Here is a 17,365-nt window from a genome sequence, read left to right as displayed (position 1 = left end):
AACGCGTAATTTCTGCAGGCTATCCTTATAAGACTCTATCTATCGGTAAGAAAGCTCGTGCTATCGTCGCGAGAGCCATTGTCTCCTGCTTAAAAATTATACTAAAAGTAACCAACAGATGGTGTCTAAAGACTACGGCCTGCGGAAAGGTCAAGCACTTAGTACTAAAATGTTAAGAGAGCTCGCGCTCTTGGTCACGTGCCTTCCTCGGTGTCTGCTAGGTGTCAATTCCGTATTTTATGTTAGGCTTAGACGCCCCGAAATTTATCTAGACCTTTATATCCATTTCTTATATCTATGTAGTAAACCAACAAAAATAAACTATTTTCCACATTTTTAAAAGCATAAAAAGTTAATGAATGAAAAGGGATGTATGTGAACTTGATCTCACTAGAGGGCGCTAGAGTATCAGGGACTAGCGAGTAAGGGGATCTTGAACCAAGGATCCTGTGGATACACTACTATCAAAATTTAATTGTCGTCGTCTAACAACGAAGGTCTATTTCATTCAACATGTTCTGAATGAAAACATTTCAGCAAATTCAGAGCTTTCCTACCAACGTCCATCCCCTGGTCCCTGAACGCCTTGCCTGGGAAAAAGACTCATTACTTCTATATTGGTGGAATCCCTATTTCACTATCAATAACCTAATTTGATGGAAATGTGTGCTTTTTTTCATATTAAAAGGAAAAAGTTATTGATGTTTTCAATAGACTTCATAGCAATTTTTCCATGGTATAATAATTCGAACGGGTTTACGGAGGAAACACTTTTATATTATTCGTACCAAGAACACATAGAAGTAACCCTGCTGCCATTATCAGTGAGATAGGCCATACCATAAGCGTGTACTTCTCAGAATGGAAACGCCCTAAACATCTGTTTGCAGCGCCATCTGGAAAATCCAAAAGTTGGATATCCCCCACACGCTCTGATTGCAAAATTAAAAAATGGGAAGATAATTAAGCGTCTCATTATCGTAAATAGCGTGGTTCATGGCTCCTGTGGTGCCCTCGCTCCGATCTTGCAGGTCTTGTCCGGCTGGCGTCGCCCAACAAGAGGGAATCGTGTCGTCTCTATGATCCTACCGGACTTCACACTTACCGTCCGCAAACATTCATTTATCCCCTCCTCCAACAGGAGTGGAATTCTCTTCCGGAGTACCTAAAGGGCATTCCCGGCCGCGCTCAGTTCCGGAAGGCCCTTGCTACGTACTTGGACCTGTACGATTAGCGCTACTCCTAGTCTCGACGTGATAGATTTTTAACCGTTTGTCGGGCTTTAATCGAACTAAAGAACTAAAGAATTTTAATTGTTATAATTATAAAAATAATAGTTATAAATTATTATTTATAGACTCCATTTTCCAAGACTGTATGAAAATGTAAGCACTAGAGGGCGCCAGTCAATTCCGCGAGTTTGATGAGTAAAACTGCGTGGTGCCACCATTTAATATTTTCATAGTGCTTACTTAGTTTTAGTTACTGCTGTGAGTTCTTGTTCGTACAATTGAATTGGGAATAGTACCGCTAGAATTACATAGGCGCGTTTAAGAGTCGTGGTTTCGCGAAACAAATTCTGAAATTTTGAGTCGGCCCACTCAGCCGTCAACTCTATCATTATACTGGTGGCGCCATCTATCACTTTAAAGGTGGAATATTGGAAAGGGGGTCGTAAGGGGGGGTCAGAATAACAATAGTAGCGGGGATTGGTGTATATAGCAACGAGGCCTTCACACCAGGCGCACAGGGAGAAAAGTCCGCGAACAAACGTTATTTAGAAAGAACAAACGCGCTGAAAGTTATACACATCAGAAAAATAAATACAAAAAGAACAATAATCATAATCATCGCGGAAAAGCTTTACGAAGAAGTTTACAAGTGTCCAAAATCACATCTTGCCAACCCGCGTGAACGGCGGTGAGAACACCCACCACGGAGTCCGGGAGACCCCGCGCCTGGAGCGAAAGGTGGAGATTCCGCCGAGGGGTCGCGAAGGAGGCACATAAGTATATGTATTTGTACCCCGCTGCTCCGCCTTAAGCACTACAGCGGCCACCTAAAACAACCAGCCCCGGACAAAAGTGCGCTTTGCGAAACAACGTTCGGCCACTAGATAGGGACAGTGGGCACACGCGAACATTACGTGTTCGGCGTCCTCTCGAACCACACACCGAGGGCAGGAGTCCGAGTTCCGAAGCCCGAAACGATGAAGAACCGCCTTCGTGGGAAGTCTGCCACAACCAAGCCGCGCGAGAAGAGTGTCCTCCAGTCTAGGATGTTGAACGGCCAGAACGGCTCGAGAGTCAGGGTTAGGCTTCGCAGCCAGGAGAGGCCACTGGGCTGCGAGAGACCGCCAGGTGCGAGTCCACGAAGAGGTGATCGCTTTCCCACAGACACTCTTTAGCTCCGAGAGTGTCGAGGGAAGGAAGAAGTGTACCCCCTGAGGACGTTGAAGCTGGGTGACCCCGGCCAGTTTGTCCGCCGTTTCGTTGCCTGGCACTCCCACGTGAGCTGGGCACCAAAGGAAAGTGACGGAGCGGGGATAATTGTCACATAGATCATGGATTATTGAAACAACCGGATCAGAAGAGCGCGTCAGCAGTTGGGTGAGGGCACTCTGAGAGTCGGAACAAATAACCAGCTCACCAGGCACATTTGTCACCGCGTATGAAAGAGCCATCTGGATAGCGAGGAGCTCAACCCGGTTGATAGGATGCCCGGAGTCCACGAAGGACCTCGCGCCGACGCCGAGGGCCGGAATCGCGAAAGCCGCACCAGCAACACCCGAGTCCGAGGAGAGCGAGCCGTCCGTATAGATGACCGTAGCATCTCTGGCGTATGGTGCGAGGGTCGCGAAAAAGAGCTGCCGAAGCGCGTCAGATGGCAGATCTCCCTTGGTAGAAGAGAGCCAGCGAGGAATGATCGTGGCCGCTGGTGGTTCCCACTCCGGTGTTCGCAGACGAGGGAGATGGGCCCTGGAGTAGTTGAAAAGCCAAGTGAGATTGTACTCCTGTGCAAGGCGCCACGCTCGAAGAGGGAAAGGAAGTCGGCCCGGTGGGAAACGGTCCTCGATGAGTTCCAGAGAAGGTAGGGTAGATTGCAATAGGGAAGGATAGAAATCGGGTGTGTCAGACGCTCCGCATGGAGCGATGTTAAAGAGATCCAGAAGGTCTCTCCGAAAACACAAAGGAGGAATGGCTGCTTCGGATGGGAGTGGACTGTGGAACTCCTAGGATGACTCTGAGAGCGGAATTTTGGACCTTGTCGAGTTATCCGAGCGTGGTAGCTGTGGCCGAGGCGTAGAGAGAACTAGTGTAGTCCAGCCGAGAGCGAAGGAGATGCGTGTAGATAAGGCGAAGAACCTTCCTTCCCGCCCCCCAACGAGTCGCGGAGACGGCTCTCAGAAGGTTAAGCCGCTTCAGCGAAGAAGCGACGAGGACCTCGATGTGTGGGGACCAGGACAGCTTGTCGTCAATCAGGGCTCCGAGATACCGATAGGACGAGACCCGAGAAAGGGCAGTGCGCCCGAGCGTGAGGTGAAAGCCGGCCTGGATCTGCTTTGATTTGGTGATGATCATGAATTGGCATTTCAGCGGTTGGAAATTTAGACCCCAGGTGATTCCATAGCTCGAGATATTATCGAGAGCAAGCTGCATCGCAGGGAAGAGGCGGCTGAGGTTTGGACCGCAAATCCACGTGCTGATGTCATCCGCATGTACCCCTTGGTCAACCGGCCTCGGACACAGCTCGGGAATGTCGTCGAGCATGACGCAGAATAAGATTGGGCTGATTGCACTGCCCTGCGCCACGCCGCGGGTAACTGAGTACGGCTTTGAGAGTTTGCCATTAACTCGGACTCGGAAGGTACGGCCGTCCAAAAAGCTCTCCACCCAGCGGAGGAGGTTTCCCTCAAGGCCCCGGCGTTGTAGCTTATAGAGTAGCGCCTGATGGTGGACACTTCCAAAGGCGTCTTTTAAGTCGAGGAAAACTGCCAAACAGTGTTGATTAGTCGCCAGGGCCCCTTGAGCAGCGGTAACAAGCCGGAGGGCGTTATCGGTTGCCCGGCGCCCTTTGCGGAAGCCGGATTGCTCCGGCGGAAGCACGCGATTCACCTGCAGAAACCAAGTAAGACGGCCAAGAACAAGCCGCTCGTAAATTTTGCCAAGGTTCGGAAGGAGGGAGATGTCCCTGTAGGAAGTGGGGTCTCTGCATGGTTTGCCCGGCTTGAGTATGGGATGAAGAATCGCATGTTTCCACCGCGAGGGCATGATGCCATCGGCCCAGAGATGGTTGTAGAGCCTGAGAAGAGCTGCGCGAAACGCTGGGGTGGTGTTTTTAATGATTAGGTTCGAGATGTTATCGGCGCCAGGGGCCGTGTTGTGAAGGCCGGAGATGACGCTGTTGAGTTCCGGCGCCGAGAAGGGCGCGTTGTACCTGGCCGGTGGACGTGCAAGAGAAGTCTCTGGGACGTACGCTGGAGCCGCCGAGAGTTCTGGGGGAGGGTGAATATTCTCCGCAGCTTTGGACGCCAGGCACTCTGCAACTTCCCTTTGGTCTGTGAAAAGAACCGCCCCCTTCTGCAGCGTGAGAAGCTTCGGTGCGAGTACGCCAGTCTTGAACCATCTGACCTGGGACCAGATTTGCGGCAGTGGCGTATGAGCATGGAGCCGATCGCAGAATGCCCGCCAGCTGGTCTTCTTCGTCTCCCTGACCAGTTTCTTGAAGATCGCCCTTTCCCGCTTATAAAGAACCATGTCCGCAGAGAGGCCCGAGCGTTGGGCTCTGCGCCGCGCCGCAGTGACGACAGTAGCCTTCGCCGAGCAGTGGGTATCCCACCAAGGCGGCTGGCGAGGCGTATACCTCCTGTGGCCGCTGGTGAGAGGAATCGACGCCTTCGCCGAGTTGAAGAGAAGGGATTCCGCGGAGGAGACTGTAAGTTGTTCTTCGCCTAGAGCATTATCAAGGACAATGCGAAAATGCTTCCAGTCCGCTTCCGCGTAACGCCAGTGAGGGGTACTCTCTTCCTTGTGGGAATCGTGAGACGCTTCCCCTATGAGAATAGGTAGGTGATCGCTTGTTCCTCTCTGCAAGACACGCCATGGGAGACCTGCGGCCAGGTCGACGCTAGCGAAGGCGAGGTCAAGCGCGCTCTCAGAGCCGTGGGTAGGGTGACGGGTTGCTTCCCCCGTATTGAGGAGTACCATGTTGTCGTGGTCCTCCAACCAAGTCTGAATGAGGCGTCCTTGTGCGTCGGTGTGGTGGCCACCCCAGAGGAAATTGTGTGCGTTGAAGTCACCAAGGATGATGAACGGCGGGTCAAGTAAGGTAAGGAGTTGGTCGAAAAAAATTTTTGGGGGCGGTGCCCCGAGGGTCGTAGATGTTGAAAAGCGTGAGCCAGCCCAGCGGGAGATGAATCTTCACCACCAACGTCTCGACGCCCGCACAAACTGGGGAAGGGAGACGGATCGCTGGGATAGTTTTGGCTATCAGAGTGGCCAGACCTCCTCGCGCCCCGGAGTTCGAGTTGGGGGGGCAATTGCGATCGGCGCGAAATATTTCATAAAGACCAAAGTGAAAGTTACATACGTCCATTGGAGAGAGAAAAGTTTCCTGAAGAGCTAAAATAGATGGGCTGAAGTCGCCGAGAAAGTCGATAATATCTACGAGCCGAGTACGAATACCGTGAACGTTCCATTGAATGATGCTAGCGAGAGGTCCGGTCATCACTGGGGGATAGATACTGGGAGCCGAAGCTGTAAAATCGACGGTCTTCTGGAGGGTGGCTTGGGCCGCTACAAGATTTTCCATGAAAGAATCCGTGAGTCTCTTTAGGGCGTCCTGTTTGGCAGGCTTACCGTGAAAGGCTTCACATATCTCCACCACTTTCGGAATCAGGGCGGCAATCAAGGCCGAGAGATCACCGGCAGTGAGGTAAACTGGGGCCCCGGCTCCGGTTGGAGGGGGGGAAACCGGCACAGCATGGGCGAGCTCAGAAGGCGGCGGGGGGCGCCTTGGGGGAGGACTCCGTTTTCTAGTCACCGCTTGAGCGTAGGAATTATGGCGTACGATTGCCCGAGCTTCCCGAAAGGAAACGTCTTCCTGGCGACGAACCCGGAGGACTATCTTCTCCCTGCGCATGGCCGGACAGTCGGTCGACTTCGAGCTGTGGGAGCCCTTGCAGTTGACGCAGAAAGCCGGAGCGGCGCATTTCTGGGTCGGATCAAAGGTGTGGTCCTTCCCACAGTTGGCGCAAATTTCGTTCGCTACGGTCGAGCGACAGGCGGATGCGACATGCCCGTAGTGTCTACACTTGTAGCACTGGAGGGGACGCTCGGTGTAGTCCAAAACCGCGAAGCTCATGCTGTACTAGAAAACCTTCTTCGGAATTTTATCCTTGACGAAACCGATGAGGTAGGTGTTCGTACGGCCTCCTAGGCGCCTTACAGACCTATAAGGCACGTCCCGTTCCTTTAGTGGGTCTTCGATATCTTGTTTACTCAGGTCCGTCGGAACATGAATAATGCGCCGAAGGGCAACATCCTGTGCTGCCGAAGTGTCTTCGACCGTGAATTGAAAATCGCCAAAAGCGGTGGCAGCTTTTATGCGCCCGACTTGTTCCTCCGAATCAGGGTGAATCAAAAGGCCGCCTTGGGGAAGCGTTTTAAAATTGGCGCCAACGCCAAATACACTAGTGACGTACTCGTGTATTCGTTTTGTTCCCAGATCCGTAGGAACCAGGGGGGGGCAAGGGGGGCAATGCCCCTCCCTAGAATTTTACTGGGAGGGGCAACTAATGTAATTGCCCCCTCCAACCTTTTGGTCAGTTGAAATCTACGCAAGGCTCAAATTATATTTTAAAAGCATATAAAGCTTATAGAACCTCAACTGTGTTTAAATTTCAGTCTTTTCCCGCCAATGTATATAGCAGAAAAATGTACAAATGCATTCGGAGAAGCTACACTCCATTAAAAATTCAAAACCATTCTCCAGACCCCTTTTGGTTTCTTTTTGCCCCCTCCAACTTCTAGAACGTTCCTACGCCCCTGCCGCCCGTTCCCGAAGAAGCGGCCATTGAAAGTGAAGGGAAGCCGTCCACGATGACCATCAGGAGTTCCAATGGTAGCTACGAAGGGGGTCGTAAAAAGTCAATTTCATAGGAAATAGTTTCCACCGATAACAGCGGATGGCGCCACCGACAAATGATATAGTCGGATAGTCCTCAATTTTGAAAAATTTGTTTCGCGGAAGGCAGAAATTGCCATTCTAGCGGTACTATTCCCAATTCAATGGTTGGCACCATTCTCAGTAATAAAAGCTAAAGGTGATCCTATTCTGTTCAATCACTGCCTTGTTCGACCTACCGCCTACGCCGATTAAAGGGAATAGAACCTCCAACGCGCTCTTTATGGAAGACCCCATCAATTTCCTTTATTCCCTTCACAATCAGCGTTTGTCAGCGCCGCAGGTGTGAAAAGCCATGGGAGGCAGCGGACAATATTGGAACCCTCGGAGGGCGACAGAAATATCAGAGGTTATATTCCCTTTAACGTAGGCAGCGGTTCAATTGGAGTAAATAGTACCTCACAAAAGGTTCATATAAGAGAGCAATGAAACATAAATATTGTTTGAACAGCTGCATAAACACGTGCTTTATTACCGTGTCACTATTTACAAATATATACATTCAATAAATCTTAGGGATTTTTAAGATAATTAAAAGGTTGTCAAGACAGCATTTATTTATTGTCAGAACAAGTTAACTTAATGAAGTACCATTGGTGGTAACGCATCAGATCCCCATTTTACTTACTCACTTTCAAAGTTAAGAGAGAGATTGAGATTTTTCCCCGCAAAATATTTTCATTCTTAACTTGACTTTAATGCCTATCACTCTCCCCACAACCTTTGGGCTAGCATTAATTTCTCATTTACAACAAGTATAAACGCGATTGGAAGTTAGTTTAATTAAAATACCCTACTTAACTATAAATTATTCACTTTAAAATTACAGTATTAGCGATTCCCAAAAATATTTTTTTATAACCGATATAACTTGTACCTGAAACATTTTGCGCACTTAATAGGCAAAGCTACAATTTTTTTTCATTACTACGAAATAACCTTAAGGTTTCTCCTTTACCCAAAATAATTGGCTAGAATGAATTATGTACAATAAAATTAAATATATGATTTGAAGATAATATTATCACAGCACTCGAGAAAGGCAGATTTTTTTAAAACATTTTTGGCACGTGAAATGTTCTTATCACATACCAATAATTTGGCTGCGATATTTTTAAATATTTTATAAAATGTATCAATTCAGTTGCATATTATGTGAACCGCCTTATTTCATTTCGTAGAAAAACAAAAACATTTTACTTAATAAATGTATAAATGCGAACTACGCACTGAAGCATGCCAAAACAAATATACAAAATTAAAACTATCCAAAAATGAACAAAGAAATTGTAAATTTTAATTACAAACAGTCCTAAGATAGTATTTAGTCTTTAAATGAAAACACCGTGTGTATATATATCAAACCTGCCATAATAAAAGATGATTCGTGCTGTCGTCATGGCCCGCACCTTCACTGAGCCCGGTATTTAAGTTTTGAAAGTTCTCGTAACCATCACCTCCACTGAGGACAATGAACCGGCAACCTGATGCCGATGTACCTACAGTTGATGCCCGGCGAGAAGCTAATCCTTCTTTAGTACGCACAGAACGATGAGACAGTTTTGAGCAGCTAATGTTTGATCCTGGGCTCATTTCAACATATGTCAAGAAGCGTACGTGGCCCGTGTGACCATGAGGCACTCCTGAATTAATCGATTTTGTTAATGCACAACTTTTACTTACAAGGAGAGTACCCGAGGTGTTTATTGCCAAGTCGGGCGTAATCTAGACCTATATGAAATTTCCCAAAAGGAGACGTTGCACTACCCATTCGTTTTTGCCATGGCAGCCGAAAATGTTTTTGTTGCCCTCCAACGGTTTCGGCATTGGCCGCTCCCTCCTATGGCTTTAGAGGTTTCGGAGCTACTTAGTGGTTTACTGGTGAGGTAATCCCAATAATTGTGGGGGTCTTCCATACAGATCGCGCTGGAGGTTGTATTCCCTTTAAAAAAGCATGGGATATTCTCGGTTTCAAGTACGAAATTTCATATTTTAATTTTTTTTTAAATAACGAAATGGGTATTTTGGATCACATTTAGGTAAATTTCATCAAGTTTGGAACATTTTTGGGTAAAATAAGGAAATGGAGATTTATAAACACACTGAACTTGCTCTACTCCTTCGAAAGCATAGGGTTGCTTTCGCGGCCATTACCATAACTCACTCTGACCACACAGATGCTGAACATACTATTACAGGGTATTCTCTTTTCCGACAAGACCGTGGCTTAACCACCTATGGCGGTGATGCTCTTTATATTGAAAGTTCTCTTACTGCACGTACTCTTACTTTTGGTGATATTGCCCTTGAGAATTTTACTCCCAACGTAGAAGGACTTGATATCTTAATTGTTTCCGTTACGCACCATGCCCCTCCCCCGAAGGTTACTATAATTACTGTTTTATATCGATCTAGTAACTGTAAATATGTTAACCATGGTTTGCTCTGTATTTTTCTTAAGGCTATGAATTATTATTGTGTGCGACGTCGCCTGTCCCTTTTAATTGTCGGTGACTTTAATTACCCCCATATTGACTGGTCATCTCTCCTTCCTGCCCCTAGCGCTTGTCGGTTTACTAAAGCCTTCCTTGAATGTATACTTCATTTATCTTTACCCCAAATTATTGAGGTCCCCACAAGGAATGGTGGTCCATTCTGTCGGGACAATGTTCTCGACTTGGTGTTTACTTCGGATTCTTCGCTAGCCTTTGACTCGGAAGTGCTTCCAGCCCTCGGCCGTAGTGACCACGGTGTTGTATTATTTCAGTCTCTTGTGTGGGTCACGTTGCAAGACCCACATAGATGGCGCCGGAAAGTGAGGGCGGAATATGTGTAGCAGGGCGCCACCTAGATATGGACTTCCGGGGTACGTTTTATCGGAAGAGGCGGAGAAAGGAAGGAGACGCGATAGCGGAGGGTCGGGCTCCTAACTTCACCCCCAGGCCACAAGGTTCAACGACAAGGTTGTGAGTAGATTAAAAGGATTTTGATATTAAATACGTTCTGCCTCGTTATTGCCCTACTTTTATTAAGCGGTAAAATTTAGTTCCTTACATTTTGGTGCCCCGAGTGAGGAAATGCTGCAATAATTGCCGAGGGCAATGCATAAAACGAAGTCGCCATAATCGTAAGAAACCTCACGCTGTTGTCGTCGTTTACATGGGCGAAAATTGAGGGCGTTTTTGCAATACGTCGCCGCCATTTTTTTTGTGCCGCTGGTTTTCGCGCCAATTTCGTTACTCATACGGGCACGTGGCCTCCATAGCCAATGAACGAGGAGAAAGAAGGCTTGGGAGATTGCAAACAACAACACGGTCGCCATTGTTGTTGTAGCCCTGCACTTGGAATCTAGTCTTTCTTCTGTCTTCCGTTTTAGCAGAGCCTTGGAGGTTGAAGGTATCAATTTTTATATCATATCAATTTTTATTATTATTATTTTTGCCATTAATTCATAAACTTGTCAGTATGCTGGGCCTTTTTGATTATTTGTTGGCAGTGGCTTGGCTTGTGCTATGTTGGACCCTCAGTTATGTGAGTTTTAGAGCCATACGATATTACGTCGGACATGATTACGGTCAGTTACAACTGGTAATACGTATTATGGAATGGTTGCCATTGACAATTGGGTTGCTTGTTTTATTCATAATAAAGTTGACCCGTATTATTTGTACCCGATTTATCATACCTTGTTTATGGGGAATTGACTGGAGTTATCAAAGGGCATGGTATTGGTGTACCACCCCAACGACACCTGGTCAATTACCAGGCAATCAGCCGAGTACAACGATGGTAGGTCAAGACCCTCTAACGAATTTTTTAACCACTAGTGGGCTATTACCAAGTCCAACCACAGTAACGAGTTCTCCGACAGCCAGTGGAGCCATAGCAAGTCCGACAGTTGCAACAACCACAACCAGCCCTCAACCAACGTATACCCTAGCTGACTTGATGAAAGTTATACAGGACGCGATGAATTTGGTTACACCGCCCCCATCTACCGCACCAACACCTCCCTCTGTCGGTGGTACGCCTCAACATTCAGGACCGACCTCGCCGAGTATGACACAACGCTTGCAGAGACTACGGTCGTATACCCCACCACGAACAACGCCTAACACGCCACAAGGAGGGTCTCCTTTTCATATTTCAGTTCCGACTGGAAGTGATCCACAACCACGGGCTGTCCACTTCAGTAGCCCGATTGGACAACAGACCCAGCCAGGTGGTATACAACCTCTGCCACCGACCCGATTGTCATTGGGGTCGACCATTGGTTCCGGAAGACGAACCTCGATGGGATCACAATATGGCACCACAGTCCTGGGGTCAAGCGTGAGTAATATAAAAATACCCATACCAACATTTTCTGGTTCAGACGAAAATCCTAGAGCTTTTCTCAAGGAACTGATGATATATATGAATGTTAAGCAACTGGAGATTGCAGATTTAGCTGCTATCGCCAGGACTATTTTCATAGGTAGCGCTCGCATCTGGTACGATGGTTTTGAAACAACTTATGACCCAACCACTTGGACTTGGCAGCTCTTCGAAAAAGCGTTTGGGAAACGTTTCATACCAGATGGACGTGAGAAGAATCTGAGGTTTCAAATTGAAAACACCCGGCAGACAAACGTGGAGTCGGTTAGCAGTTTTATGGACCGGGTAATACAAAAAAACCTAATGTTAAGTCAACCAATACCACAAGCAGAGTTGGTCACTACTCTGAAGTATAATGTGTTACCAATTTATGCTCAACATTTGATGACATATAACAAGGATGATTTAGATGAGTTTCGGCAGACTGTTGAAAGCATGGAGCAGATGATGGGTCCGCAAGCAACTCATACGAGTTCTGTGGGTAGTACAGCATCAACACTGATGAACACTGTCTACAATCAGCCCTGCCCCTATTGCGACCAGTTCGGTCATCCACCAAGCCTTTGCTCCCAGACTAGCAATATTGGTCGATATCAAGGTCCGTATAGCAGAGGGGGGGTAGCTGGTAACAGAAGTCAGCGAACCCGTTCTACAAAAAAGGAGGAGCCTCCTGTAACAGCGGAAATGAAGAAGGAAAACTAGAGGTAGGATTGAAAGACGCAGGAGTTCAATCCTCTGATCAACAAACCCCTGCATTATTAAGTATGAAATTGCGACAATCATTTGGAGTGTTTTTAACTGTAACAAATAAAAATGAACTATTGGCATGCATCGATACTGGGGCAGAAGCTAGTTTTATAACTAAGAGGTATTTGGACACTTTAGGAGAATACATACTCAATAACAATCCCTCTATCTGTTTTCAAGCTAATGGGGAAACTATACCTATTTTTGGGCAAGTAGTATTGCCAACCCAAGTAAATAACGTCGACACAGGTGAAGTCACTTTTAACGTCATTGGCTCTTTACCGTGTGAAATGGTTTTAGGTACTGATTTCCTGACCCGGATACGAGCAATCATTGATTTCAGTCGTTACGAGATGCGATGGAGTAACCACGTAACCAGCTTACACCGAATGGACTGTGAACAAAGGAGCGCACAGGAAGATGTTCCCGTACACGTTCTGGATGATGTTCATAGGGTCCTAGATACGGATAACACTACACCTCAGCAAAGGTGTGAATTAATAAATCTCCTTAGAGAATTTCCAACAGTTGTCACCAATCGAGTAGGGCGAACTGACTGGCTACATCATGAAATCAAAGTAAAACCAGGGTCGCAACCAGTACAAAAGAAACCACGACGGTTTACCCGCAAGGAGAGAGAGATTGTCGATGAAGAGGTGCAGACGATGCTACGAGATGGCGTTATTGTCCCTTCTACATCACCGTGGGCGAGTCAAATACACATAGTGGGTAAAAAGGACGGCGGTCGACGAGTTTGTGTTAATTACAAATCGGTTAACGATGTAATCGAAGATGACCCGTATCCCTTGCCCCGTATCAATGAAATTTTTGAGAAGATCAGGAAACCCAAGTATGTGACAAGATTGGATTTACGAGCAGGTTTCTGGGAAGTTCCAATGGATCCGGAAAGTGAGAAATACACAGGTTTTGTAGTGGATAGTGGAAAATATCAATTTAAATGTATGCCCTTTGGCCTTAAGACGAGTCCTTCCACTTTCCAGCGTCTCATGGACCGTGTCCTAAAACATGGGAACCGCCTAGGAGTCTTCTGGTACCTAGATGATATCATCATCGCAAGTCAAACGTGGGCCGAACATCTCAAAGCACTGAGGTTCGTTTTCGCACAATTGGAGAAGGCCGGTCTCACAATCAAAATTTCGAAATGCGCTTTCGCATGTAGTAAGGTAAATGTTTTGGGGCATATCATTTGCAATGAGGGTGTAAAGATCAACGAAGACAAGGTACAAGCCATACGGGAGTATGTTGCACCTCGGAACGTCGAAGAGCTCGCGACTTTCCTGGGTATGGTAACATATCACACGAGGTTCATTCCCAACTTCGCTGAGATTGTAGCACCTCTGCAATACTTGAAACGAAAGAACATACCCTGGAGATGGAGCGATGTGGAGAAGAATTCCTTTCACGTTATTAAGGAAAGTATAGCTAATGCGGTCGTTCTTCATATCCCAGATCCAGACAAACCGTTTATTGTCACAACTGATGCCAGCCAACATGCCATAGGGGCGATGCTATCACAAATTCAGAACGGCAAAGAGGTACCACTTGCATACACGAGTCGTATATTTCGAGGGGCCGAGGAACGCTACAGCAATCCGGAGAAGGAGTGTCTAGCAATCGTTTACGCTCTGGAAAAGTTCAGGTATCACTTAGAGGGTCGGGAATTTACCGTTGTCACCGATCACAAAGCATTGACGTGGTTGTTCAATCTTAAAAACCCAAAAAGTAAACTAATCAGATGGGCGCTGCTCTTACAAGAATTTAGCTTTAATGTGGTGTATATACCAGGGAAGGCAAATAGAGTTGCAGATGCTTTATCCCGATCTGTTACATTGTTGGAAAAGGATAAAACAATACCACTAAAACAATTGCTAACTATTTATCTCGCAGCCGGACAACAGATGCTTGAACCTATACTGTTAAAGGACCTCAAGTACGCACAGGAAACAGACGACCTTTGGAGTCCTATCCTGTCAACTCTCCGTGATGGTGTCGAACACGACCTCTACGACTTACAAAACGATATTCTGTACCGTAAGTCCACTCCTTCTAAGCCCGCTAAAGCAGTGATACCTCGGTCACTCCATGAACGACTCTTTGATCAGTATCATAATCACCCTACCGCTGGACATCGGGGACGGCTAGTCACCGAAAGAAAGATCACAAGGAAATTTTATTACCCAGGGTTTAGAAAACTGATATATGATTGGCTGAAAAGGTGTAACACCTGTCAACAGTACAAAGCCAGAAATACGAAACCCTCAGGTAAAATGATTATCAACACATCAACTAATGGCCCGAATCAATTAGTAGGTATTGATATGATGGGACCTCTCTTAACCACTGCACGAAACAATCGCTATATTGTGGTAATAGTCGATTATTTTACTAAATATGTTGAGTTATTTTCAATACGCAACATAACAGCTTTTACAGTTGCGAATGTCTTCATGAAGTATGTCACACGTCATGGTTGTCCCGAACGAGTCCTCTCAGATAATGGAACGCAATTCACATCCGCAGTATGGCAGGAGATGTGCCGTCTAATGAAAATAGCACCTAATTTCACTACGCCATATCATCCCCAGACGAACCTGAGCGAACGAGTGAATAGAGTTCTAGGAGAGCTAATGAGTATGTATGTTGGTAATGCACATAACAAATGGGATTTGGGACTGGAGTTGCATCAACTTGCTATTAATAGCGTGCATCATGCGACTGTTAAAGCTTCTCCTTTCTACCTCACTTACGGCCGAGAACCGCATATGCCATGGGAGGAAGAGAAGCATACAGTAGCGGACGACCTAGACACGACTACCCTTCAAGAATACGAAAAGGGGCCGTTAACAGAACTACATCAAGCCCTAGATAATGCACAGCAGTTTGCCAGACTAGCCCAAGAGATGCAGAAACATTACTATGATCTGAACTATTCTGGATCGGAAATGGAGGAAGGGCAGTTAGTATGGAAACGTACACACAAATTGTCCAATGCAGCTGCAGGCGTTATGGCAAAACTCCTCCCCAAATGGCAAGGCCCGTACAAAATCATCCGTAAGCACAGTCCATTGACTTATGAGTTAGAGGAAGTCCGAACCGGCACAAATGCGGGGAAGTGGCACATTGAGCAGTTAAAATACTTCGTATCACAGGCCAATGAGGCTCAACCCACTGGAGATCCTACAGGCCACGTCACACTGTTAAGGGACGAGGACGATTCGGAATCAGATGACGTTGACACGGGAATGATAGAAGTACACCCACCTGGCCCTGATTCAGAGGAAATAGTTGGAGAAACAAGCTTGCTAGAACCAGAACCCTACGACGATGTGAACCACAGCAACCAGGGCGTAAGTAGCAGCAACTTGTCTTCACAATACTTACAACCATTATATCTGGGATGGACTCGTGAGTTGGTTTACCGCAAGAATGCCAACCAGGGACGTATAGGTGACGTCTACTATTATACTCCAGTACCGAACTCAAAGCAGTTTCGTTCACGCAGGCAAATAGAACGTGCCTGGCCCACTTTGTTGGAGGCTGGATGTGTCAAGGACATATCAATTGATTCGTTCACTTTTAAGCCTGAGCCCGTTCCTGGGGCTACTACCCAACAGGAACTCATACGAAACGCTCGATAAACTATCTTACAGGGGCACACGTTAACCACTTTCTTTTTCAGAGGCCACCATGATAATATTCGTAGGCGATGATGAAGTGCCGTTGCACGCTCATATCCAAGCCAATTTGCCGTTCCCGATCATTTCGTTGGACGTTTATCATCGGATTTTGCCATCCACTGCCAAGCCAAAGATGACCATCGATCCAGTGGACTTCCGAAAACGTTACGGCGTACCAGGAGTTTTATTACTGACCATGGATGTACCACTGCGACACGGCGAAACAGTGATCAACAGTCACGTAGGAGTGGCGCAGGACCATTCAGACCACAAAATATATCTCAACGCCGCCATGGAGTTTTCATTGTTTGGCCCGTTGGACTATCGGTGCGAAACACCCCCATACGCCTTTCCCGAAGTGGTCGACAAGGACGTTTTAATCCTCTCCGACGCGGGCGATAACGTAAGAATCCAACCTCCAGCACGGCCGCCACAGATGGTCACTTTTGTGCATACGGGGATCGATACACGGGAGACACGAGTTGTGCAACATAAAACGTCAACCCACGAAAACCGAATTGACCGACCCAACGTGACCCGAAGAACCAGCCCACCATGTCAGAGATCCCTTCGTTCACGCGTGTTTCGAGGACAGTGCTATAAATGTGGCATTCGAGGACATAGGGTTAAGGAGTGCCAGGTGCAGCGACGCGTTGTTCGCACGAATGAGCAGAGACGAAGCCACCGGCTACCAGTGGTAAGCAACCGTCAGCTCCCAAAACCGTATGCCCAAGTACGTGGACTGCACCAACGCTAGTCAAGTCAAGTGAGGGGACTTTGCCCAATTCCAAATAAAAGGAAATAAATATATATATTGTATTAACCACTCTAACACCTTTTGTTATTCTTCGTTTTGAACTTATTATTGAATTGATTAATTATTCTTATAATGTTTCTTATCTAGTGTAATGTATGATATGATTGCATCTTGTGGTCTGGCGGCGTTTTTGCGGGGCGGGAGAATGCAAGACCCACATAGATGGCGCCGGAAAGTGAGGGCGGAATATGTGTAGCAGGGCGCCACCTAGATATGGACTTCCGGGGTACGTTTTATCGGAAGAGGCGGAGAAAGGAAGGAGACGCGATAGCGGAGGGTCGGGCTCCTAACTTCACCCCCAGGCCACAAGGTTCAACGACAAGGTTGTGAGTAGATTAAAAGGATTTTGATATTAAATACGTTCTGCCTCGTTATTGCCCTACTTTTATTAAGCGGTAAAATTTAGTTCCTTACAACGTCCCACTTTCATCCCTAGACCAAATTTCTTCAAAGGGGACTATGAGTCCTTCAGTGCCTTTTTATCCTCTATCGATTGGTCACTGGTTCTGTGTTCCGCCAGCATCTCCGAATCCTGGAATGC

General features: G+C 46.9%; 1 protein-coding gene across 1 annotated transcript in view; it reads right to left on the bottom strand.

Moving 5' to 3' along the window:
- Nucleotides 1-7,632: 7,632 nt before the first annotated feature.
- The window catches only part of LOC149932068 (uncharacterized), a 117,529-nt gene continuing 107,796 nt past the window's right edge, over nucleotides 7,633-17,365 (bottom strand). The window contains exon 25 of the mRNA XM_090156106.1: nucleotides 7,633-8,828. Coding sequence (XP_090012232.1) covers nucleotides 8,545-8,828 — 284 coding nt within the window. The 3' untranslated portion in view covers nucleotides 7,633-8,544. The remainder of the gene's footprint in view (nucleotides 8,829-17,365) is intronic.

Source organism: Leiobunum rupestre, chromosome 8 (assembly GCF_980474605.1).
Source record: "Leiobunum rupestre chromosome 8, qqLeiRupe1.1.hap1, whole genome shotgun sequence".
Classification (NCBI taxonomy): Eukaryota; Metazoa; Arthropoda; class Arachnida; order Opiliones; family Sclerosomatidae; genus Leiobunum; species Leiobunum rupestre.
This window is presented reverse-complemented; position numbering and strand designations above follow the sequence as displayed.